Below are 27,348 nucleotides of genomic sequence, written 5' to 3' on the forward strand. Positions count from 1 at the left end.
TAAATATTATCACGTAAAATATTTTACGTGATAATATAAAAAATTATTTCTATAGAAATATAAACTGATTTCTTCTAATTTTGAAATAATAAACCCATTTCTTCTAATTTCATTTGAAGATCATAAAAAGTTGAAACTTTTTATGATAAAATGAGCTGTAATTTTCTATTATTAAACAAGAAAATTCTTGCTCCCTTTTTATTTTAAAAATTATACAAATTAAATTTCAGAATCTTGATGTCTATGACAACATCAACACTCAAGAAAAACTAGAAAAAAATTCTTCTGGAAAATTTTTAAAATTTTCCAAAAAGTCTTTCACTTTCAGACCATCACTGACATCACAGATTGATTCAATTTCTCAATGTTTAGTCAATTTTAATTCATAAAATAATTTCTACAACATGCTGAGTCAATTCAAAACTGTGATTTTGAATATGAAAACAATACATGAGTGCACATCTTTAAAACTCAATAAGCAAACACTACATTAACAGAATATATGAATATGAAGACTTTATTGCATATCATTTCAAAAATTAATAATATATTAAATTAAAAATAAAAAAAAAAACAGAAATTACCAAATGTTTACCATCAAGTATAAAAATAATGTAAGATTTTAAAGGAATTGTTAAACATAATGATATTTATATTTTATAATGTTTCAGTTATTGTTATAATAAGTCTTAAGTCTTACTTCACAATGATAATAACTCTTACTTCATAATAGCTGTCAGATTTTTAAATCATTTCTCCAAAATAAAAATTCCATAGAAATGACCATCTTAGAATCATCGTTGTTAAATATATCAAATAAAAATTTGTAAAAACATTAAATTCTTTAAATTTATAGCTTTGAATCAACTGTATTTATATATGATTTAATCTAAGAACATTATTATTATTATTATTTATATTTTACATCTATTATATTTCTAAAATTTTATTGTCATGAAAATATTTGCAAGGAATCTGAAGTCTTTAAAAATAATAAATTAATCTTATGATATTTTTCTTACATCTAAATGAAAATATATGGGATTAAATAAAACTTAAAAAGCAATTTTAAGCAACTAAATAAACATAAAGGGAAAAAGCAACAGAAAAGCTAAATAGTTAGTTTTTCTTTTTTTTTGAAAACTTCCTTGAAACTATAAAATATTGAATTTATATACCTTTATACAAAATTGGATGTGACTGTCTAAAAAATACAAGAGCTGGAAATTTTGCAACAGAAGCTTTCTTCTTAGCAAAGTTTGTATCATCAGTTGTCACAAATAAAATTCCATGTTTATCAGTATCATCATCTATATTCTCAAGTTCTTGAAGAATTGCTTCACAATTTTTACAGTCATTCGGAGCTATTGAAAAATTTTTTAGTATTAAAATTAATATTTAGAAAAAAGATATATAAAAATAAGAAATATAATGCACTCATTAATTTGAGAACCTGTGCTAATCTGCACTGTGTTTATTGTGCAATTTTGTTCACTTTTACTATTTGAACCAAAATTAATGATCAATTTTATAGGATTTTGAAGTATATTTAATAACAACAAATGTGAATAAATAAGCAGAGTTATAAGTTGTAGAAAAAAGTCATTATAAATTTTTTAATGAGAGTTTTAGCTTTAATAAAACAATATATAAAATCAATGAAAACCATTCCTAGTAGTTCATACATGACCTTAAAAGTAAAAATTAAATTTTGCTTAAATAAAATTCAATTCAAAACAAGCAATTGTTTATTGCGATTGATTTATCGTCACAATACTGGACTGTAATTTTTAATCATATTTTTAATTTATTTAATTTAAAATATATGCTCTCCACCTTAAATTAGTAGTAACTTGCTCCTGTACATCATACTTTTCCTTTAACAATAGAGTCATGCCAGTTATCTATTTAACTCCTTTCAGGGAAAAATTTCTGAACTGAAATAACACGATTTCCAGTTTGCATTGAAAGTTCATATATAGTTATAGTTCTTTTGCTTTTTGGCCTTTAATTTCATTAAACATTTCTGCTAACTTAAACCAGTTATTTATGTTAGGGCTTATCACACCAGTGAATATGAACACAAAAATTTCTTGAATTAAAATATATAAAATACACTCAAAATGCATTTCAGACTCTACAATAGTCCCTCTTCAGTTAGTGTTTCAATTAAACTCAACATTCAATCTACATATTTGTTCATTTAAATTATGTATATTATATTCAACTGGGATATAGGCATATTATTCTTTTAATACCAATGTATTGTTTTTCCTTTTGCCCTTAATTTCATTAAATGTTTCTACTAATATAAACGAGTTATTTGTGTTTAATTGAAACACCAACTGAAGGGTAACTATTTGAGAGTCCAAAATGCATTTTGGGTATATTTTAATTTAAGAAATGTTTGTGTTTATGTGATAAGCCCTAACATAAATAACTGGTTTAAGTCAGTAGAAATCTTTAATAGTTAATAGTTCATATATAGTTATAGTATATGGTTGGAGCCTGCTGTCTGAGGTTTCCATATCTGGTCTCATCTTTCATCTAGCTAAGTAGGTTTTCGAGATTATGGAAAGACAAATAGATGGACAACAAAGGAAATTTACAGGTTTACAATTTTTTCAAATTGCAGCTCAATAAAATTTTCTATTCAAATTAATAAATCTACATCAGATCTTTCTGATTTAAGACTTATTTGGTTTGACTTTATTTTCTTTATACGTAACACCACTAATCTGAACCACCCCTTACAATAATTAGTTCAGATGAGCAAGAATGCATTATACTTTTAACAAAATGTTAATCATTCAGAATAAGTAAAAAAAAAAAAATACAATCTAAAAAAAATAATTCTGATCAGTTTCTCAAAACATGTTATTGTATTATATAATTATTTTACATATAATCAGTAAAGTGATTTGTAATAAATTTCTTAATGAAATAATGAAAATAAAGTAAATAACAACATAAATAAAAATAATTTTGTATTCTATATCAGGTTTCTCAGAAATTACATTTTCCAATTCTGAATTCAAAAAATACAAAACTAGTTTGCAAAATAAAGTATAAGTTTATTTATTAAAATATATTTTAAGGAATGTTAAATACAATTAAATTTAAAGTGTAATAACTGAAATAAAACGTAATTAAAACTCTTAAATATTTTGATAATTTCTTACCAAAAAATACAAGTACATATTGTTTTTCTTCAATAAGTTCTTCTAACATTTCTTCTGTAACTTCTTCTATAGTATCTTCTTCTTTTTGTAATATTAACCAACTCATAACTTCTTCCTCATTTTTAAGATCTCCTGTTAAAAAAAAATAAATGCTTAATATATTTCATAACATTTACCTGAAAATGTTTAATCAATGGAGCAGCTCTATTCTCAGACTTAAACATCTGATTTGTCAAATTAATAAATAATATGAGAAATAATGTTTATTAATTGTTATCAATTGATAAACAATTTTTCTCTTATTATATATTAATATTTATAAGTAAAAATGAATAACGAACCTACTGGAACTGGTATAATAAAGAGAAAACAACACCTTTCTTAAATTCCAGCAAAAGTTTAACTATATAAAAACGTTTTCAACTGATTTCATCAGTCTTCTTCAGTTACTCGAACAAAAAAACAAAAAGAACGAACCAAATTCAAATTTACAAAATCACGAGAATGGAAAGAATTCTCGTGATTGCGCAGACTATGCAAAAACGATGTACCGAAAAAACGGTAAAAAATGCAAATTCTTGACAAAAAAATGCAGATTCTTGACAAACTATATATAATATCACAATCCTACGTTATCCAATGAACGATTTCCAAGCAGACGATAGCCCATCTGCGTCCCTGTGGTTGATGCAATGGGATGTTAATTGTGCCCTATATATTTCTAATTTCTCCAAGTGTCTAACGGCCTGTTTAGATCTAGTGGCTTTTATGATGGAAGCACTATCCCAGTGTACCGTGATCTCCTGTTGCTTAGCAAATGCTGCTAGGACTGTGCTGTCAACTGTCCTCTTAACCGATTGCTTATGCTCTTTTATTCTTTGCTGTAAACCACGCAAGGTGGCCCCAATGTACACTAGATCGGATTTAAAACGTTGGTCCCTGATTGGAATTGAGTACACTCCTGTTAGCTCATTTGGTTTCTCTTTCCTCTTATCATTCCTTAACAGACGGTATACTGTCGGGTTGCGTCTATATATTATGCGTAAGTTCCTTTCTTTGGACACCTTCTTAACAATACTTTTAATTAACGGAATATAGTCCATGACCACTGTTTTTTTCTGTTCAGTTCTGTGTTGTTGATGTTTACGTCTCTGTATATCCGTAATTAGACGGTTCACTACCCTTCTCTGATACCCAAACTGTGTTGCTACGCTTCTTACGTACTCCAACTCCCTGTACGTGTCGCAAATATTTGAGCAATGTGTGTAAGCTCGTTGTATCCATGCTCGTAAAGCCGCTAATTTAAACTGTTCAGGATCCACGGAGTTTCTGGGTATGATGCTAGGTTGATATACTGGTTTCCTGAAGATATTCGTCTGTATCTCCCCATCCTTACATGTGATCGTCAAGTCCAAGAAGTTAACCCTAAAGTCACTCTCTTGGTCCAACTCCAAAGTGAGTCCGTAGGGGTTGCTGTTGATTGCATCAAGAAAGCGACGGGTATTGCGATCATTATGCCATATGATGAATATGTCATCAACATATCTGGTATAGAAAACTATGTCTTCTTGGAATGAAGGTAATATATTGCATTCTAGGTTTCGTAGGACCAATTCACAGAGCATCGCTGATATGGGACTACCCATCGGGACTCCCCTTCCCTGCATGTATGTTTTCTCTTGAAATTCAAAGAAAGAAGAATGACAGATGAGATCAGCTAATTCCAAAATTTGCCTTTTGTATTTGAATGAATTCATGATGTTGTTAAACAAGAAGTCCCTTAAGGCGCAGAAGCACGGAGGGAGTTTTATCGAGGGATACAAGGCCTTAAAGTCCATAACCGTCATGTGTTCCCTGTCCTTAAGCATAATTTCATTCATTCTATGTACAAGTTGCAAGGAGTCTTTGATGCAATAAGGGTAATCCTGGATCTTATCCCGAATAAATCTGACAAGCTGTTGTGATATTATATATAGTTTGTCAAGAATTTGCATTTTTTACCGTTTTTTCGGTACATCGTTTTTGCATAGTCTGCGCAATCACGAGAATTCTTTCCATTCTCGTGATTTTGTAAATTTGAATTTGGTTAGTTCTTTTTGTTTTTTTGTTCGAGTAACTGAAGAAGACTGATGAAATCAGTTGAAAACGTTTTTATATAGTTAAACTTTTGCTGGAATTTAAGAAAGGTGTTGTTTTCTCTTTAATATTTATAAGTTTATATACAGGGTGTATCAGTACAGTGGTTACAAACTATCAGGAGAGATAGAGTACACCTAGACAATGGGAAATCACATAGCAATGCATATGGTCAGAAACACTTTCCTGGTGCAGTAGTGACAACACAAAACACAAGATGTCGCTGGTGTAGTGACATGTATTGCGTACACTAGCCAAAGATGTCCCAGCAGTTTTGCAGTACTAAAAATAATAAACATGTTTTCTCACCCTGTTCGTGTCCTTCCTTTCTTGTGTTTTGTGTTGTCACTACCATGCCAGGAAAGCATTTCCTACCATATATTGCTATGTGATTTCCCATCATCTAGGTGTACTCTATCTCTCCTGAAAAATTGTAACCGCTGTATTGCTACACCCTGTATATTAGTATTATATATTTATTTATAAGTTTATTTTATATTTTTATAAACAGATAACAATTGATAAAAAATAATATAAACTTATAAAAAAAAATAGTACAATAAAATAAGATATTTAAGCAGTTCTGATTTTATTTTATTTATTAATGTAAATATAAACAACATTACTGTTAATAAAGAATCTTGCATAAAATACTAGAAAATAGAAATTTATTATGTTCTGTAAAATATCTGCCAGTCAACATAAGGTGGATAGATATACAAGAAATGTGTACTAGCAAGTTTATCAAAAGCTATCTTTTGCAAACAATGATTTATTTTTGAATATTGTAATCTAACATCTACAATGCATGTTAATATATGAATACTTAAAACATAGATACACAGCTCACACGTATGTGCTGCTATAAAAATTTTAAAAAGTTTTTTTTAATTTATTAAATAAAAAGCTTCTATTTCAAATCAAAATGATCCTTTTCTCTCATGTTGCATTTTTATAAAAGCATTAATTTTTCAATGCAGCACAATAAAATACAGAATTTAGTTATTTTTTGTTATATATTGTTTATTAAGTATATTTATATGATTGTAATTTTTTAAAAATTTTTGTTAAAAGAAAAAACTTTTTTGTAAAAACAATGACGTCATAAAAACAAAAACAAATTTTGAATATATGTTAACTGACGTTCCAATATTGTAGAACATGAAGAAGGCCATTAAATATAGCCAAAAACGTTAGTTAGATTAAAAAAATTGCTAGAAAAAGAGTAGAAGGTTTTATAATACTTAATTAAATAAGTTCTAGTTTTCCGTGCATAGAATAATATTGTTTATGGTATGTATTTTGATAGTTAAATACTTTATATTTTTTTAATGACATTAATGATTGTCAGTTCTACTTTATACTAAAAAAACAACTAATTACTGTTCAGTTCAGTATTACTTTGATTAAAGTATAAAATATGATTTGTCATAATTTACATCTTCTCACAATATTACTCTGAAGTAAAGTCAAAAAGAATATTAAATATAGCATCACTACATTATTTTCTATTGAGACAGAGCATTAGCAAAGCCACATGCTTACAAAATTGCATTCAATCTCAAAATTTGATCAATTGATTTTGATTCAACTTTGCCATTTTCCATTAATTGTGATGAGGCATCTTAAATGTAATAAAAAATGGAGATCCATGACTTCATTTTTTATTATGCATGACTTCATACTACTACATCGCATTGCAAGGTTGTAGTATGAGTGCATGCGCTAAAGTGATATCACACAAATCATGCAACTTTGTCAGGCAATATCCAAGGTTGCAAGCATGTCTATGGTCTTACAAAATTCAGTTTGTTCACAAAATCTGGTAGGCAAATTTTGATAAAACTTTGACATTTTGCATTAGTTGCAATGAATTTTGCACTCTCTCTCATGGCCAGTAGGTGCAAGGATAGCCTCTTTCATAGTGCAAGTGCAAGGATTTCGTCTTTATTTCTGGCTCTGCCTCAATTCTATCATGATACTACAGTTGCATGATGACCTAGTATTCATACATATACATATAATTTTAACTGCTTATGTAAAGTTAATTGAAAATCAATTGAACATCTGTGATGAAAACACAGAATGCAAAGAACAAAAATTCAAAAATTTTTACAGTCAATCATTTTAATTTTTGGAAAAACAAATATTTCTGTTTAACTTAACTAGCCATCTTCAGGTTCATGTAATGACAGGACAAAGTATTAACCAAAAACAGTTTTATGAAGTAAACTATCTTATAAGCTTTAAGAAGGAAAAATGTTTTCAATTAATTTAATACATTAAAATCTGAAAATATGTTATGGAATTATACTTACATATAATTTGAACAATAAATAATTTCCTTAATAATAAATTTTAGGTTAAAATTTTTCTATAAATATTATAATTATTAAATTCTTATCTATATAATAATATCTTATAATTATTAAAAAAAATTATACCTTCATATACACTTGGAAGTTGATTTTCAAAGTATAAAAGAATAGGCAATTCATCTTTAACACCAAATTCCTTTGCCATACTATCATCATCAATTTTCACAAATGGAATATCATGACCATCTAAATCATCATCGATGTTTTCTAATTCCTTTAATATTTCTTCACTTTCAGGATTCTTTTTGTCATCTAAAAAATAAAATCAAAAATATGAATGTTTGCTCTATTTAGAAAACCATTATATTGATAATATTTTTACATGATATAACTGAATCTTGAAATTGAACTAACTGAACAACATATATATTAAAAAATATTTACTGAAACATTTGTTAAAAATATTGTTTATCATCATAATTTTCATTTTTTGAACATCATAATGATGAACTAAATTTCATCATAATTTTATCGTGGTAATTTCATCATCATTTGTTTTTCTTATTATTATTTTGAATCCAGAAAAAAAATACCTATTCTGAGTAGATTATATTCATTTCCTAATGAGATCACTTAGAGCAAAGCACATTTCTTTACACTCAAAAATCATTGGATTTAAATAAACTACTCTGAAACCACTTGACCAATTTCAACCAAACTTAGCATGAACATCAAGTCCAGGTTGGTGAATATTGTAAGCTATTTAGAATGCTGAGCAGATTGTATCCTGAGGAATATTACGAGAAAGCTCTGCCATAGACTAGCTGGGATTTTGTATGCTTATAAAGTGCATGCAGTAGTTCAGTTCTGTTTACAAGCATAAACAAATACACATCACTCAATTTTTGCTTGACATTCCTAAAGTTTTAAACAATTTAACATGACAACTGAATCTAAACTCCAGCTTACACTTTGTTTGTATATTCATAAATATTGCTGGCAGCAACACTGAACAAACTCAAAAGCCATTACATACAAAGTAAATTAAGTCATTCTAAAGCAAAGTTTGAAAGGAATTGAGTTTCCAAAATCAGTCATTAAATCAGATATCATTGTTTTATTTTGAATTACACTAAATAGTCACCAAAAGATAGGTGAGACTCAATTGTACAAAATCTAGCAGTGTTTTTGTCACCATTTATTATATTTAAACAGTTATTTTAATATGAATCCAATGTAAATAAACTTTAGATTTAAGCATAAATCTTATTCAGTTCAATTTGCAGGCATTAAAAACAACAAATGAGATCCTAGTAATAATTTACTTTTCGTAATTTTTTAATATAATGTTAGAATTTTATAGAATATTCATTACATAGTACTAATTTAATAATTTAATAAAAACTCTAGACAGAAATTGTTATAAAAATTAATACCAAACAACATAAAATTCCTACTATATTCATATTATAATGAATACTAGCAGATAAGCCCAGTGTTGCCCGAGCAAAAAAATAACAACAAACAAACATTAAAACAAAAACCATATAAAGAGCCTATGACTGTCATGTTTATCACAATACTGGATGGTATGAAATGGCACAATTTCATTGATTGAGTAGACAAAAATTGAAAATATATCTTAAATTTTTTAAGATAACACATTTTCAATTCTGCCAAGGGGATGCCTCCTAGGAGGACTTTTATGGAAACTGGCCCTTATTTAGGTTTTATTAATGAGATGAAAACCCATAAAACTCCACATGACCAGCTGGCCCATTCGTGATGCTCAAATCCACAACCAACTAGGCCTACCAGTGTTAGGTGGTTCTATCCACTCAGCCACTGATGAGCATTTATTAGAATTAAAAAAGTATCATTCAGAAATAAAAAAAAACCAGAGTTGTTAGATGTAGAAAATTAAATGCTTTTATAGTTTTCACATTGTAACACTTTCAACTAAATGCAAAAGTGCTCTGTGCTACCAGTGGCAGTAATAATATAATGTGTGTACTTCCTGCTATATCATTGTCATGGTAATTAAATTAAATCTATATTAATTTTTTTAATTATATACTTTTTTGCATGAATTACATTTAGTTTATTATTTTTTAAAGTTTTTGCCAATAGATGGTGCTAATGTAAAGCCAGCAAATCAAATATGGTCAAAAATTAACTTGCTTACAATTAAAATTATAAACAATTTTTAAAAAGCAACCAAATTTATAAAATAAAATTAATTATGAAATTACTAAAAAAATTAAATTATCTTTTGTGCAAAACAATGCTGCAAAAGAAAAGAGAGTTGCAAATTAATTAACAAAATTGTAATTAAAGATTCAAAAAAATGCAGATAAAATTAAATAAATATTATTAAAAATAATTATAAAAACTAAAACTAAATTAATACTAAATAAATTAAACCTAAAAATTAATTAAAACTAAAAATAATAACGAAATTTAAAAATAATAAAATAATAATTCCAACTCCGGTCTTTACACCAAACCAAAATAAAAAATAAAATTAAAACTTTTTTAAAAACTGTTTAAAAATTTTTTGAAATTTTAAAATTGTACATCAAATTAATTTTTAAATTTATGTTATTTGTGTGCAGAGGTGATGGAACATTTTGCCTTTAATATATATATATACATATTAGGGTGTCCCTTATTTTTCGAATATTTTTTTTTTCTAACGCATAGGGCCTAGTTTTGTTTATTTTACCCTTAAATACTCCCACAATAAATTTCAGCTCATTTTGATCCCTAGAACCCATGCCGACTTGCATCAAATCATTTCCATACATATGATGCTAGAGAAGTGGCACGTATTCGCTTTGTTCGCCATTCTAACACAATTCGTCGAGCTATTAACACATATAGTTTTTTCGAAGATGTCAGTGGAATTACGAAGCACTAAAAAACATATTTTCTTAGTCGGAGAGATAAACCACCAAATCACGGGTGCAAAATTACCGTCGAATCTGCAAGTACTCGCAGTTTTTTTTTGTAACATTTGCAAAGTTAAACTAACTGTGAGTGAAAGCACAAATCTTGTAATACATGAGTGTATCATATTTTGGGAAAAAGCTAGAATACCTAAAAAATCTATATCTAACTGTGTCAAGAAATTGGTGGATCTTTATCACATATGGAGAGTCTCCATACCTGATAAATATCCACCAGTTTCTTGACACAGTTAGGTATAGATTTTTTAGGTATTCTAGCTTTTTCCCAAAATATGATACACTCATGTATTACAAGATTTGTGCTTTCACTCACAGTTAGTTTAACTTTGCAAATGTTACAAAAAAAAAACTGCGAGTACTTGCAGATTCGACGGTAATTTTGCACCCGTGATTTGGTGGTTTATCTCTCCGACTAAGAAAATATGTTTTTTAGTGCTTCGTAATTCCACTGACATCTTCGAAAAAACTATATGTGTTAATAGCTCGACGAATTGTGTTAGAATGGCGAACAAAGCGAATACGTGCCACTTCTCTAGCATCATATGTATGGAAATGATTTGATGCAAGTCGGCATGGGTTCTAGGGATCAAAATGAGCTGAAATTTATTGTGGGAGTATTTAAGGGTAAAATAAACAAAACTAGGCCCTATGCGTTAGAAAAAAAAAATATTCGAAAAATAAGGGACACCCTAATACATATGTAAAAACTAAAACTAAATATCTATGGGTAACTAATCATTCAAATCCCATATACAAATGAACTATAGTGATCTTATCAATCTCTATCCATGTATACAGACACCATCTGGGATCAACTGGATCATGATCAAACTAATCCAAGCAGAGGGTAGGATAATTTGGATTGGATAAAAAAGATTAAAGATGGCAATCTCTATGGTTAAAGTCAAGCTGATAGTTGACAGCAAAGAAATATGTTTAACTGTCAACAATAAAAAGTATTTAAAACTTAATAAATGGTCAAGTGAAGACATTATTAAAATATCCAATAAACTGAGATGAAAAAAATAAGTGTTAAGAAAAAGTGTTGAGAGATTGTGCAGTAAGAATGTATAGCATGCAATCTCCCATTTTACCATTATGGAAGCAGTTTTATTCTTGGAGTAAATACAATTTGATTCTACTTGTATATTGAAGTGAACTCACTCAGCAAAATTAAATCACAAACAACCAAACACCTTAAGTTGCTGAGAAAATTTAATAACTAACAAACGTTTTCAGCCAAATCTGTTGGCCATCATCAGGTTAAACATATTCGAATGCAAACACAAAATGGAACAAAAAATTTAAATACAAATAAATAAAATAATGGATAAAATATACATATAAGAAAGTAAAAATTAAATATAAATAACAAAAATATATAAAAAATATGTATAGGTTAAATAAATAAATATTAATAAACTACACGAAACTCTAATAAATGCAAGAAGTGCATTTATCAATAAATTATACGAAATTCTGACAAATACAAGATATGCAGTGATAACAAAATCAAGGCATTAAATTAAGAGCTATCAAACCTCTTAATTAAATATTTCCATGCCGAAGGCAACCCTTCAGCATCCCTGGCATTAATGCAGGCATTATGTAATCTGCTCTTAAATATTTCAATTTTTTCGGCGCAAAACGCTAAAGTCGGTGAGTGTACAGGTTTAATGATGTCTGCTTCACCCCACTTGACTACAGAGCCTTCAACCTGCGCCATCTGAGATAGAATTGTGGCGTTAGATCTTTTGCTGATGTTGTATTTGTGCTCCCTCAATCTAATCCCTAAGCTTCTATTAGTAACTCCAATGTAGTTTTTATTAATGCCTAGTTCTTGGTTTTCATAAGGAATTTTGTACACTCCAGCCATTCTTTCTTTATCAATACGGTCTTTGTCGTTCGTTAATAATTTGTACAAGTTGGGAGCCCTCTTGAAAATTAACTTGGTATTTTTGCGGGCTGAGATTTCCTTCATGATAGCTTCTTTCTTTCTGTCATACGTGAACTTTGTGAATTTGCGGAAATCCCCTCCTTGAGCTTTTGTTTTGTTATTCTTGTAGTTTTTGATTAGTGTGGTTATCATATCCGCCCTGTACCCTAGAGTTCTAGCGATATGCGATATCCTGTAGATTTCTTTTTGTCTATCAACCACACTACTGCAGTAGAGAAAAGCCCTGCGAACAAGGGCACGGAAAGCAGCCATTTTGTATTGGTAAGGATCATTCGAACGCGATGGAATGTACAAAGGGCTATGCGTTGGTTTTACGTACACTTTAGTGATCAAATGTCCTTCCTTGAATTCGATGTCAATGTCTAAAAAATGTATCCGTGAGGAACACGTCTGTTCAATCTTTAGCATGAGGCCGTCATCGTTGTTGTTGATTCTATTAATAAATTCCTCGATTTTCCGGTCATTTTTCCATATTACAAGGACATCGTCCACGTATCTTTTAAAATACATAATGTCATTCATGAAGCCACAAATAACACTCTTTTCTAACCTTCTCAATACATGTTCACACAACAATCCTGACATAGGACTTCCCATTGGGACTTTCCTTTTTTGTTTGTATTGACGGCCATTAAAAGCGAAAAAAGATTCATAGCAGACAAGGTTAGCTAGCTCTATCAAATCATTACTGTAATTTGCCAAATCTGGGCTTTTGCTGTGCATGAAATCCAAAAGCGCTACCTTGCATGACTCAATTTTTATAGAGGGGTATAAGCTCTCGTAGTCCATTACGGTTCCAACCTCATTATCCATTAAAATTAGATCTTGTATCTCATTAACCACATCCCTGGGATCCTTTGCCACATATACGTTATTCTCGAGCTGAGAGGTGAGAAACTTATGTAATCTCTTTTCAAGAAAAAAGGTTGGTCCTCTGCATCTTTCAACTATGGGACCAACCTTTTTTCTTGAAAAGAGATTACATAAGTTTCTCACCTCTCAGCTCGAGAATAACGTATATGTGGCAAAGGATCCCAGGGATGTGGTTAATGAGATACAAGATCTAATTTTAATGGATAATGAGGTTGGAACCGTAATGGACTACGAGAGCTTATACCCCTCTATAAAAATTGAGTCATGCAAGGTAGCGCTTTTGGATTTCATGCACAGCAAAAGCCCAGATTTGGCAAATTACAGTAATGATTTGATAGAGCTAGCTAACCTTGTCTGCTATGAATCTTTTTTCGCTTTTAATGGCCGTCAATACAAACAAAAAAGGAAAGTCCCAATGGGAAGTCCTATGTCAGGATTGTTGTGTGAACATGTATTGAGAAGGTTAGAAAAGAGTGTTATTTGTGGCTTCATGAATGACATTATGTATTTTAAAAGATACGTGGACGATGTCCTTGTAATATGGAAAAATGACCGGAAATTCGAGGAATTTATTAATAGAATCAACAACAACGATGACGGCCTCATGCTAAAGATTGAACAGACGTGTTCCTCACGGATACATTTTTTAGACATTGACATCGAATTCAAGGAAGGACATTTGATCACTAAAGTGTACGTAAAACCAACGCATAGCCCTTTGTACATTCCATCGCGTTCGAATGATCCTTACCAATACAAAATGGCTGCTTTCCGTGCCCTTGTTCGCAGGGCTTTTCTCTACTGCAGTAGTGTGGTTGATAGACAAAAAGAAATCTACAGGATATCGCATATCGCTAGAACTCTAGGGTACAGGGCGGATATGATAACCGCACTAATCAAAAACTACAAGAATAACAAAACAAAAGCTCAAGGAGGGGATTTCCGCAAATTCACAAAGTTCACGTATGACAGAAAGAAAGAAGCTATCATGAAGGAAATCTCAGCCCGCAAAAATACCAAGTTAATTTTCAAGAGGGCTCCCAACTTGTACAAATTATTAACGAACGACAAAGACCGTATTGATAAAGAAAGAATGGCTGGAGTGTACAAAATTCCTTATGAAAACCAAGAACTAGGCATTAATAAAAACTACATTGGAGTTACTAATAGAAGCTTAGGGATTAGATTGAGGGAGCACAAATACAACATCAGCAAAAGATCTAACGCCACAATTCTATCTCAGATGGCGCAGGTTGAAGGCTCTGTAGTCAAGTGGGGTGAAGCAGACATCATTAAACCTGTACACTCACCGACTTTAGCGTTTTGCGCCGAAAAAATTGAAATATTTAAGAGCAGATTACATAATGCCTGCATTAATGCCAGGGATGCTGAAGGGTTGCCTTCGGCATGGAAATATTTAATTAAGAGGTTTGATAGCTCTTAATTTAATGCCTTGATTTTGTTATCACTGCATATCTTGTATTTGTCAGAATTTCGTATAATTTATTGATAAATGCACTTCTTGCATTTATTAGAGTTTCGTGTAGTTTATTAATATTTATTTATTTAACCTATACATATTTTTTATATATTTTTGTTATTTATATTTAATTTTTACTTTCTTATATGTATATTTTATCCATTATTTTATTTATTTGTATTTAAATTTTTTGTTCCATTTTGTGTTTGCATTCGAATATGTTTAACCTGATGATGGCCAACAGATTTGGCTGAAAACGTTTGTTAGTTATTAAATTTTCTCAGCAACTTAAGGTGTTTGGTTGTTTGTGATTTAATTTTGCTGAGTGAGTTCACTTCAATATACAAGTAGAATCAAATTGTATTTACTCCAAGAATAAAACTGCTTCCATAATGGTAAAATGGGAGATTGCATGCTATACATTCTTACTGCACAATCTCTCAACACTTTTTCTTAACACTTATTTTTTTCATCTCAGTTTATTGGATATTTTAATAATGTCTTCACTTGACCATTTATTAAGTTTTAAATACTTTTTATTGTTGACAGTTAAACATATTTCTTTGCTGTCAACTATCAGCTTGACTTTAACCATAGAGATTGCCATCTTTAATCTTTTTTATCCAATCCAAATTATCCTACCCTCTGCTTGGATTAGTTTGATCATGATCCAGTTGATCCCAGATGGTGTCTGTATACATGGATAGAGATTGATAAGATCACTATAGTTCATTTGTATATGGGATTTGAATGATTAGTTACCCATAGATATTTAGTTTTAGTTTTTACATATGTATTAGGGTGTCCCTTATTTTTCGAATATTTTTTTTTTCTAACGCATAGGGCCTAGTTTTGTTTATTTTACCCTTAAATACTCCCACAATAAATTTCAGCTCATTTTGATCCCTAGAACCCATGCCGACTTGCATCAAATCATTTCCATACATATGATGCTAGAGAAGTGGCACGTATTCGCTTTGTTCGCCATTCTAACACAATTCGTCGAGCTATTAACACATATAGTTTTTTCGAAGATGTCAGTGGAATTACGAAGCACTAAAAAACATATTTTCTTAGTCGGAGAGATAAACCACCAAATCACGGGTGCAAAATTACCGTCGAATCTGCAAGTACTCGCAGTTTTTTTTTTGTAACATTTGCAAAGTTAAACTAACTGTGAGTGAAAGCACAAATCTTGTAATACATGAGTGTATCATATTTTGGGAAAAAGCTAGAATACCTAAAAAATCTATACCTAACTGTGTCAAGAAACTGGTGGATATTTATCAGGTATGGAGACTCTCCATATGTGATAAAGATCCACCAATTTCTTGACACAGTTAGATATAGATTTTTTAGGTATTCTAGCTTTTTCCCAAAATATGATACACTCATGTATTACAAGATTTGTGCTTTCACTCACAGTTAGTTTAACTTTGCAAATGTTACAAAAAAAAACTGCGAGTACTTGCAGATTCGACGGTAATTTTGCACCCGTGATTTGGTGGTTTATCTCTCCGACTAAGAAAATATGTTTTTTAGTGCTTCGTAATTCCACTGACATCTTCGAAAAAACTATATGTGTTAATAGCTCGACGAATTGTGTTAGAATGGCGAACAAAGCGAATACGTGCCACTTCTCTAGCATCATATGTATGGAAATGATTTGATGCAAGTCGGCATGGGTTCTAGGGATCAAAATGAGCTGAAATTTATTGTGGGAGTATTTAAGGGTAAAATAAACAAAACTAGGCCCTATGCGTTAGAAAAAAAAAATATTCGAAAAATAAGGGACACCCTAATATGTATATATATATATTAAAGGCAAAATGTTCCATCACCTCTGCACACAAATAACATAAATTTAAAAATTAATTTGATGTACAATTTTAAAATTTCAAAAAATTTTTAAACAGTTTTTAAAAAAGTTTTAATTTTATTTTTTATTTTGGTTTGGTGTAAAGACCGGAGTTGGAATTATTATTTTATTATTTTTAAATTTCGTTATTATTTTTAGTTTTAATTAATTTTTAGGTTTAATTTATTTAGTATTAATTTAGTTTTAGTTTTTATAATTATTTTTAATAATATTTATTTAATTTTATCTGCATTTTTTTGAATCTTTAATTACAATTTTGTTAATTAATTTGCAACTCTCTTTTCTTTTGCAGCATTGTTTTGCACAAAAGATAATTTAATTTTTTTAGTAATTTCATAATTAATTTTATTTTATAAATTTGGTTGCTTTTTAAAAATTGTTTATAATTTTAATTGTAAGCAAGTTAATTTTTGACCATATTTGATTTGCTGGCTTTACATTAGCACCATCTATTGGCAAAAACTTTAAAAAATAATAAACTAAATGTAATTCATGCAAAAAAGTATATAATTAAAAAAATTAATATAGATTTAATTTAATTACCATGACAATGATATAGCAGGAAGTACACACATTATATTATTACTGCCACTGGTAGCACAGAGCACTTTTGCATTTAGTTGAAAGTGTTACAATGTGAAAACTATAAAAGCATTTAATTTTCTACATCTAACAACTCTGGTTTTTTTTTATTTCTGAATGATACTTTTTTAATTCTAATAAATGCTCATCAGTGGCTGAGTGGATAGAACCACCTAACACTGGTAGGCCTAGTTGGTTGTGGATTTGAGCATCACGAATGGGCCAGCTGGTCATGTGGAGTTTTATGGGTTTTCATCTCATTAATAAAACCTAAATAAGGGCCAGTTTCCATAAAAGTCCTCCTAGGAGGCATCCCCTTGGCAGAATTGAAAATGTGTTATCTTAAAAAATTTAAGATATATTTTCAATTTTGGTTTTTGGTGTTTGGTTGTTTGTGATCTACTTGTATACTTTCCACCAACAAACACATATGATATAAGCAATCTGTATCACGTGACAGAGACTGGTCTGATCTTACAGATCAATCCATCTGAAACAAAAATACAGTAGAGCATCATTTATCTGAAAGCCGGTTAACCAAAAGCTTTCCAGTCGGACTATGTCGTGCTGAATCCAACGTTTTTGATACTAAATTAACTTCTAAAGTATAATTTTTTTGTTTTTATATTTTTCAATATATTTATTTTGTTTGTACAAAATAAAGAAATAATTTTTAACGATACGATAGCCTCGATTATTATTATAAAAATTTTTGTTAGGCTTAAAATAGACGAAAATTCAACACAAAGCGACATGCAACGAAGAAAAATTTCAACATCAGATAGGTTAATATATTTTTTCGTACATAATGAGTTATCTGAAAAAATCAGTTATCTGAACAACCCCAGTCCCCAATTGATTCAGATAAACGATGCTCTACTGTATATGCACCTTACATCTATATTCTGTATATAACCAAAGGTTATTATTCAAAAACCAAACGTAAAAAATAGTTGCTATGGGAACAAACAAATAGTCATCTCTTAAACTTCCAGTCTAAGTCAAAAGGGCCTCCTATCCCTACACAAAAACCTTCCTTCCCCTTTGTTAAACTTTTCCACAAATTCATGCCGAGTCAACAGATGAAGTTAACAGATGGCCCTTTCGAGGAATGAATTGTAGACCCTACCTGCGACCCAGTAGGACCTACTTACATGCTGCTTGTTTGTAAAGTGTTGGTTTCAGTTTCAGTGGGGACAGAACATTTTGCTTTTAATATATATACAGATTTAAAAAGTGTTATAAACATATAAAAAATATATTCTCTACAGCTGGAACTGCAAAAGGTCAGTGCAATATCCCATTATAAACATAGTTTTAGCTATTAAAATTTTTATTTTTTATCATTATAGTAAAATAACAATTGTATAAACTAATTATTTTTGTCATTTCATCAAAAAACTTATAAATTAATAGATTATATTTATTATATAACATCTTAGTAATATTTTTTTATTAACATACTTACAAAATAAGACTGCTAATGTTGGTGTATTTTCAATTAACTGATCTAACATATTTTCAGTCACATCTTCTATTTCTTCATCTGATTTTTGACTAATTAACCAATCTAAAACTTCTTCTTCTTTCATTAAATCACCTATATGTATAAAATTATAATCATATTATTTAAAATATATTATTCTTATAAATATATAAATTAAAAGTAGCTGCAAAAGAAGTAAACATTAAAAGAAAATTAAACAACAAAAATAGCTAAATTTTAAATATAAAATTCACTTAAAATACTAAATTTTTATCTAAATTTAGCATTTTGGTCATAAAATAGTTGCAGAAGCTTTTAAAAATACTAAATGCTCTTAAGAAAATTCTCACAGATCAATTAATTGTATCAAATTTGGATTTTTCCATTCATGTTATAAAAATATATATTCAGTAAGAAACATTATAAATGTTTTATCAATACACTGGATTGCATATTAACAACATAAAATTTCAAAAGATTATTTAAAAAAGAATAAAATAATTTTTATTATTATAAACATTTTTTTTTTACTTTTCTATGCAAAAATATTTGTATTATATCATCAATATAATATAAAGATGCATTTCTAAATAAAATAATTTAAGACTACAGTAATTTTTCTTGATTGTTATAAACTACAAAACAAATTTTATTAATTTCAAGTAAAAATGTGAAGATGGCAATAGCACCAGAGGATATTTTTTACCATATTTGCATTTTATTGTGGAGGCAGCAGCCTCTAAAGAAAGGTTGCCTCCATGCTTGTGTGGATTGTCAACTGGAGTGAACAACGGATGAATAATGGAAGCAAAATATTTTGTTAAACGTTGTAATATTATATATATTTATTTATACAATTAAGTATAATGAAATTAAATTTTATTCAGTTAATCTTAGAAAGTTGTTAAGATGATAATGCTAACATAAAGTTCCAAAAAATTCTGATATGAAATAATTTATTGAAAAAAATCTAGACATAACTTTTTTGAAAAATAATTCTAATTTCTATATTCAATACTCACTGCTATTTTCATTAACAACTTAATTTATTAATAATAATATACAAATTATATCGACAAATCACAAATGTTATACAACTTCTAACATCTCTGATTTTAAAATAAACCATATTATCTTACTTGTGCAATGAAGATTTGCACAAATATTTCTTAGTTAAGACTTGGAGGTAGAGATCAAAGATTTAAAATGTTTAAAAAAAAAACTGGACATCACATAGAACACATTGGCAATCTACCAAGACAGATGCCTCCTGGGAGGACTTTACATGGGAAACAGGTCCTTATTTAGGTGTTAGATATAAGAAAAAACCCCAGAAAACTCCACATGACCATCCTGCTGGTGAGATGCAAACCCACAAAAAACAAGCAGTATTCAGTGGTTTTATCTACTTGGCCACTGATGGGCTTAAGAAAAGGTGAATTGCAAAAACTTAATGGTATAGACTACTACTCAAACCTTTAAAATGAAGTAAAATTTTTAATTCAAACATTTAACAATATAGAATCTGATAAATAATTTGATAAACTAAAAAATAGTTAAGTATTACAAAAATTTAGCACATTTTATCGAATTCTTGTAATGCATCCAATTTATTATTAGGCATACATTTTAAACATCTGAAAGTAATGAAATACTAATAAAACAAAATGTTTAAAGATAGATAATGATATGTAATTAAAAACTTTAACTTTTTAATTTTTCTTATATTAATTTCTTGTCTTTAAATTTTTAATATCATTGAGACTGTGATTTAAAATATTTATTATTGATAAAACAATTGATAAAATTCTAAACTCAAAATTTTACCACCTTCAGAACTGATTATTTAAATTATTCAAAAAATTTTATTTCCATAGTTACGAATTAATTGCAAATACAAAATTTCATAATTCTTCATTGCTATTCATCTTTAAACTTTTGACATGAAATAAGAATCCAAAATGCTTCTTAAAATTTTTTAAATATTGGAACCATTCATCAATAGACATTATTGAATTACGAACAGAAAATTACAGAATATAATTCAAATATACAGAATAATTTAGTAACAAATTTCTAACATCATATTTTTGTAATAAATGTTTCTTTAAAAAAATATATTTTTTAAACATTGTTTAATTAAATAAGACAATCTCAAAAAATAAATTTTACCTTCATAAACATTTGGAATTTCATCATCAAAAAGTATCAAAGTTGGAAATTTTGTGATTCCATATTTCTCTGAGGCTTCCTTGTCATCAGTTTTCACAAATATAATATTGTTTTGATCTGCTTCATCATCAATATTTTCCAATTCTCTCAAAACTTTTTCACTTTTTTTGGATTTATCATCTAAAAACAAAGCATTTTATCATCAAATAAAATTTTTTACCTTTGATTTAATTAAAAGTAATTTGCAAGAATATTAAATTTGGCTAAAATCATCATTATTCTGAAATATTTGTTTACATATTGTAATAATTTTATTATAAATTTATGCAAACACATACAATTTTGCCATATAATTAAATTTTAAATTATGGGATATTCATAAATATAAAATTAATAACTATATGTCATTTAATAAAATTTGTGTTATCCAAAACAGTTTAATAAAGACAATGTTATTATTATAAAATTTATTTATTTATAATTATTACATTTAACAAGAGATGGCAGCCTATCTGCCTACTTTGTGCCAAATTATTTATTTAGCCTTATAGCCTAATAAAGAAATCTGTCTATTCATTTGATATTTGAAGTAATTATTGGGTTGGTTGTATTTATTATACTTATACACTACTATAAATGCTTATTTTTTAAAAAATAAACTGTTTATTTATAAAAAAAAAAAAGCATTTAAGTCAAAAAGCCTATCTTAAATATGGACACTTTTCTTTTTAATTATAAGAGTCAAAAACTTGTTTAAATTATTATTATTTTTTTTTAATTTATAGAAAAAACTCAGCTAAATATTTTCTATACATTTGTCATCTTACAATAATAAGAAATATAAACAATAAATTGTTTAAAAATAATAAAATTTATGAAATATGCACAATGCAAGACAACATATATGCATATTTGATCTCTCCAATCTATTTTGTACACCTAAAATATCACTTTTACTTTCTTGGATCTGTTATATATATAAGAGAGAGAAAGTATGGCAATTGGGCAAAAAATGACCTTTCAAGATTTTTACATTTTTAGACTCAGAGAACCTTGAAACATCAAAAAAGGCAAAAAAATTCAGGGGCAAAACCTCGACAAAAACATTTAGCCTTTTTTTATTAACTTTTCAAATGTTTTCGGCCATTTGAATAAGGTTTGGTTGTTATTTAATTAAGTGAAGTTAGAGAAGAGTGTAAAATTAAGGGATTTTTTATTGGTATGCATAGATGTTAGTGTGTTTGGGGAGCATGATTTTCTTCCCCTGTTTGAAGCTTAATAACTTCTGTACTTTTATAAAACTTTTTGAAATTTTACAGGAAGGTTTGTGTATTAGGGATTGATGCTATTAAATTATGGTGGTTAAAGGTCAACAGGTGAGGAGATAAAGAGAAGTTGTGTCATATCTTGAGTAAGGTTGGACTTAATGAAAATTTTACTTGTTATTAGCATTTACAATTTTTTATAAAACCCATCTCTACTCTCAACATTAAGCTTTTTGTCATTTTATAATAATTAAAAATAAAAAGTTTTTAATAATATAATATCACAACAGATGGCACTACACACAGTTTTAAATGTTGATGGAAAAGTTAAGCAACTTGTTACTGAATTTTTTGAATGGTGAACAAATTACTGCCACTCAAAACTGGTTATACTTGAATTAAAAACACTAAAACCTATAATCCAGCAATTTTTATAACAAATAAACATTTTTGCCCGTGTTGAACAGGCATCATCAAGCTAAATAATTCCCAGTTACGGAAACAATAGGGATTGCCATACTCATGTGCAGAGTGAAGGTGACATAAGATGAGAAAAAGGAGAGGGATAAAGATAGTAAGATTTATAGTTCAAAGAAAGACTTCCATGCTGTGGGGAAGGAGTCAACATCGCAAAAATTAATAGCAGTTTATTGCAGGTAGCCTTATATATTTCCACCTGCTCAAGATCTTTGAGAAAGGGTTGCCTGGAAGAGATATGAAAGAGGCATGTCTTGTCAAATTCCACATCAATGTCGGTGTTAGAGGTGTAGATAGCCAATGCCATGTTGGCTAGTCCTTTCATGATGGATGTCTAATGTTCCTTGAGGCAGGTGTTTAAAGGGCACATTGTAGCACCTATGTACAGTACCTATGTATTCTAAGTGGCAGCTAGATCTATGTATGATCGTTGACAGGAATAGTGTAGATCCTGGTTGGAGGTGCATGTCTGAATGATCTTTAGCATTGGAGGAGGGAGGAAATTGAAGGACTTCTATGGAAAGCTAAACAGAAGTTTATTTTTCTTGGATATTTCCCTGTAAAGGGAGGCTAGCTTCCTATCGTAAGTGATGGTCCTTTAAACTGTGTACAGAATATGATTTATTGGTGAGATGGAAGTGGCAGAGGAAAGGCAACGTATAAGACCTTTAATAGTATGTGGGGAGTAGCCATGCTGAGTTGCATACTGGGTGATTGTAAGGAGCTCTGTATTTCATTCGTGTGTCCAATGAATGGGTGAAGGCCCTTCAAACCAAGGCCCTGAACCTGGACATCTTGAAGGTGAATAAATCATGGAAAGAAACAGGAATGAAGGTTGAGTGGTGTGTAGGTTTTCTATAAACCTGAGTAGTTATTCGTCCTTTGGATGAGGAAAGCTGGAGATCCAGGAAGTGAATAGTTTGATTATTGTCTTGTTCAAGGCAGAGCCAAAGGCCATAAAGGTTGTTGATTTTTTTGCAAGAATTCTTGGATACAGGATTTGTTCTGCCAGATTATGAGAATATTGTCGACATACCATGCATATAGGAGAATTTAGTTGGTGAAGGTGGGAAGGACGGCAATCTCAAGCTGCCGAATAACTAGTTTGCGCAAAGTGCTTAACAGTGTGCTGCCTGTAGGGACACCCTTACTTTGTAGAAACGTGTTGCCTTTGAAGGAAAAGAAAGAAAAATGGCAAAGTAGATCAGCCAGTTCTAAAATGTTATGGTGGTGTTTATCCGAGTCCTGAATATATGAGAGGAGGAAATTATGAAGGGAGCAGAAGCATGGTTCAATACAGATGGATGGATACAGAGATTGGAAATCACAGACAGTGAAGTGTCTGCGACTTCTTGCAAAAATTGCTGGATTATAGATTTTAGTGTTTTTAATAGTAAACAGATATTAATTTTTTTTTATTTCAAATATTTGATAAAAACTTAATTGCAAAATATTCATTTGATCCTGAACAGATAATTGGTATAAATGACTTAAGAAAAAGAGTATGCATCATTTAAAACATATGTTATGTGTTATAGTTTTGTCTTCGTATATCATGTTACAGTTATGTATAGATTTTTAATTTATAGATATTTATTTTGTTTTGATTATTTTCTATCTTTTGACTGGCATAGCATAGTTTTTATGTCAAAAATCATATCAAGCAAATCAATTATTTGAATAAAATTAAAGTTAGAACCATCATCATTATCAAGAATTCTTAAATCACATTTCTCATTACAAATAATGATTAAAATCTATTCATTGCTCCTTTATTCTTAAAAAAATATAAATAAAACTAGTCATTTAGAAATTTTATATTAACAATTAAGTAAAAAATGAAAAATATTTAATATATGAATAATATTATAACTATAAAAAGTTGTTATATGATAATTTTCCAATCCATTTACCCTTTAACAGTGATTGAAATTTTTTGTTGGAAATTGCAAAACAATTAATGATTATTTTGCTACTTCATCTTTCTCCAGATTTAATTTCATTTGAGTTTATTTTCCATAAGTATAATATTTTATTTACAGTTAAAAAAAAACTGTATTAAAAAAATTAATTAAACTTATTAATTTTATGAACAGAAATAAATAAATAATTAAAATTTAAATATAAAAATTAAATAGCTTATTTTAATAATTTTATATAAATGTTAAAATTAACAAACAATATTTCAATAATTAAAAACAGATTATCTTACAGAAAAGAACAGCAACATGCTCATGTGTATCAATAAGAGTATCAGTCATTTTGTCTGTGACATCTTCAATTTCATCTGAAGTCATTTGTTTAACAAGCCACTTCAGAACCTCATCTTCATTTTTTAAATCTCCTAATATATTTTAAAAGAACAATATACTATTTCAATCTTATATATCTCAATAATATAAATCACTATTCAAAAATATTATTTCCAATAAATATTTCTAAAGTTATTATCAAATGATAACAGACCTTATGGTTAGCTTATTACTACTATTAAATAATTACCCACAAATTTATAATATAATGGTAGCATTCTTGAACAATCTGAATTTTGCTGAAATTTTTTCCAATTGAGTGATGTAAATAGGTAATATGTAATGATAAAGTACAGGAAAGTAAATTTTTTTATTTTTAAATTGATTACTTTCTCCAATATAAAGACATGATTTATTTTTCCTTAAGCTTCCTTTTCCTTGAAATTATTTTTCCAATACAAATTTACATAGAAACCTAAGAAAGTTTTGAGAGTCTTAAAAAATTTGCTATGTAGCTTTCATCAAACCATATCATCTTCAAAATTGCACCTGTTGAACAAGCTCATTCAAATTTGATACTTCTATGATAGCAATTGTTCTTTCCAGCCATTTTTCCTGCATGATCCAACAACATGATTTATTTCATAAACATTAATTACATGTAATTGATAACATTTGTGTTTTCTTTTTATTTAGTAAAGTATATTATTTGCTGGCTATCACTGGTGTCATTTTGTTATTTGTACTTACATATAGTCATTTTTTACAATTTTAAATATGGTCTCACTCTTGAGCAATGCAAGAAGAAGAATAAATTGGTGTTTGATGATGTATCCATGAGGTATATAGGTGGTTCGAGTAGTTCAAGTGGGGCATGTTTGACTTGGATGACAGGGCATTCTGCTACAGCTGACTTGTGAAAACATTTTGCGTTTCAATGAATGTTGGAGGAAAACAAATGTGCATCATATGAAACAATTCAGGAGATATTGATATCAATATATCATCACTGCATACCATTCTGCTGACAACTTACACATATAAAAAGTCTGTATTCTGGGTTCCCCATAACCTTACGAAGGAAGAGTATGCCTGGCAGATGGAATGGTGCTGCCAAATACTTCACAATTCAAAAATGTCTAATCTTCTGCAGTGTCTTTAATCATTACTGGAGACTAAACTTAACTGTATTATTTTGATGTTCCTTCAAAATTCCACAACAAAGTGTGGCTCTTCAAAAATGAGCCTATTCCTACTAGTTTAAAGCGATCAAGGTTGGTTAAGAAGAAAATGATTGTCTTTTATTTCAAAATGTGAACTGATCAAGACCATTGTGCTAGAGGAGCAAAAGACTGTTATTGCCAAGGGGTATATAGAATGCTGTTTGCTCCAGCTTTTCCAAGAGCTGAAGAAATTTGGGACAAAATCCTGGTTGGACACATGATGATTATACCATGCTATTAGTTATATGGTCATCAATCCATGCTTACTTAGGTCTACTTGCTTAACATTGATTTGCCATTACTTGAACACTTTTAATATAGTCATGGCCTTATACCATGTAACTTTGTGCTTTTCTCTTGCATCAAAGAGAAGCTCGAGAGATGCAAGTTTGCTAATCTAAAGTTTGCTAAACATGAGGCTTATTTGCAGCTTGGGATGAAGCCTGTGCTGAAGAAAAAGAATTGGGAGAGAATCTTTGGTGAATGATATCAAAGGATGAACAAGTGTGTTGAAAAAAAATGGAAATTACTTCAAGAAAATATAAATAAATAAATTCAAATCTCAAAAATTTTTTAGTGCCGAACATAAATATACTCTAAATATATTATACATAATATTACAATTTCTTATTTTTAAAGTTGTCATGACAACTCTTTCAATTAAAAACTTGTTTATCATCATCTGTATAATGCTATACCAAAAATAATTCCATTATTAATCACATCAAGACATCAAATTAGAGTTACAGATCCAAAATTTAATATATTATCTCCATTTTACACTTGTTATTGAAATCATTCAGTGTTTGATTAGAATGTTGCTTTACAAATAGTTTTTAATAAGCATTTTCAATTCATCACTAATTACTATTTGCTTTGGTCAATAATAGCATTATATATTTAATCTGATAATGATTGTGACAAGTTTGGTTATGATTATTAAAGTCAAACAATTGCTAGATTATATCGGGCAATATTACTATTATTAAAGTAACTACAAGTGGGAGTTGCAGGTTCAAGTCCCATTTTGGGCAAATTCTTTTCTTCCAGAACCTTCTAAATTAATTTTTAAAATATTAATTTAATTATAATTATTA

General features: G+C 29.0%; 1 protein-coding gene across 5 annotated transcripts in view; it reads right to left on the reverse strand.

The window, feature by feature from the left end:
* LOC136979905 (putative leucine-rich repeat-containing protein DDB_G0290503) overlaps window positions 1–27,348 on the reverse strand; it is a 157,087-nt gene that overhangs the window by 73,139 nt on the left and 56,600 nt on the right. For all 5 annotated transcript variants that reach the window (XM_067275938.1, XM_067275937.1, XM_067275936.1 and 2 more), the window contains 6 exons: window positions 24,989–25,120; window positions 21,035–21,214; window positions 18,845–18,976; window positions 7,763–7,948; window positions 3,183–3,314; window positions 1,179–1,364 (listed from right to left, as the gene is read on the reverse strand). In XM_067275938.1, coding sequence (XP_067132039.1) covers window positions 1,179–1,364; window positions 3,183–3,314; window positions 7,763–7,948; window positions 18,845–18,976; window positions 21,035–21,214; window positions 24,989–25,120 — 948 coding nt within the window. The remainder of the gene's footprint in view (window positions 1–1,178; window positions 1,365–3,182; window positions 3,315–7,762; window positions 7,949–18,844; window positions 18,977–21,034; window positions 21,215–24,988; window positions 25,121–27,348) is intronic.

This window comes from Centruroides vittatus, unplaced genomic scaffold (genome assembly GCF_030686945.1).
Source record: "Centruroides vittatus isolate TY-2023 unplaced genomic scaffold, ASM3068694v2 contig_651, whole genome shotgun sequence".
NCBI lineage: Eukaryota > Metazoa > Arthropoda > Arachnida > Scorpiones > Buthidae > Centruroides > Centruroides vittatus.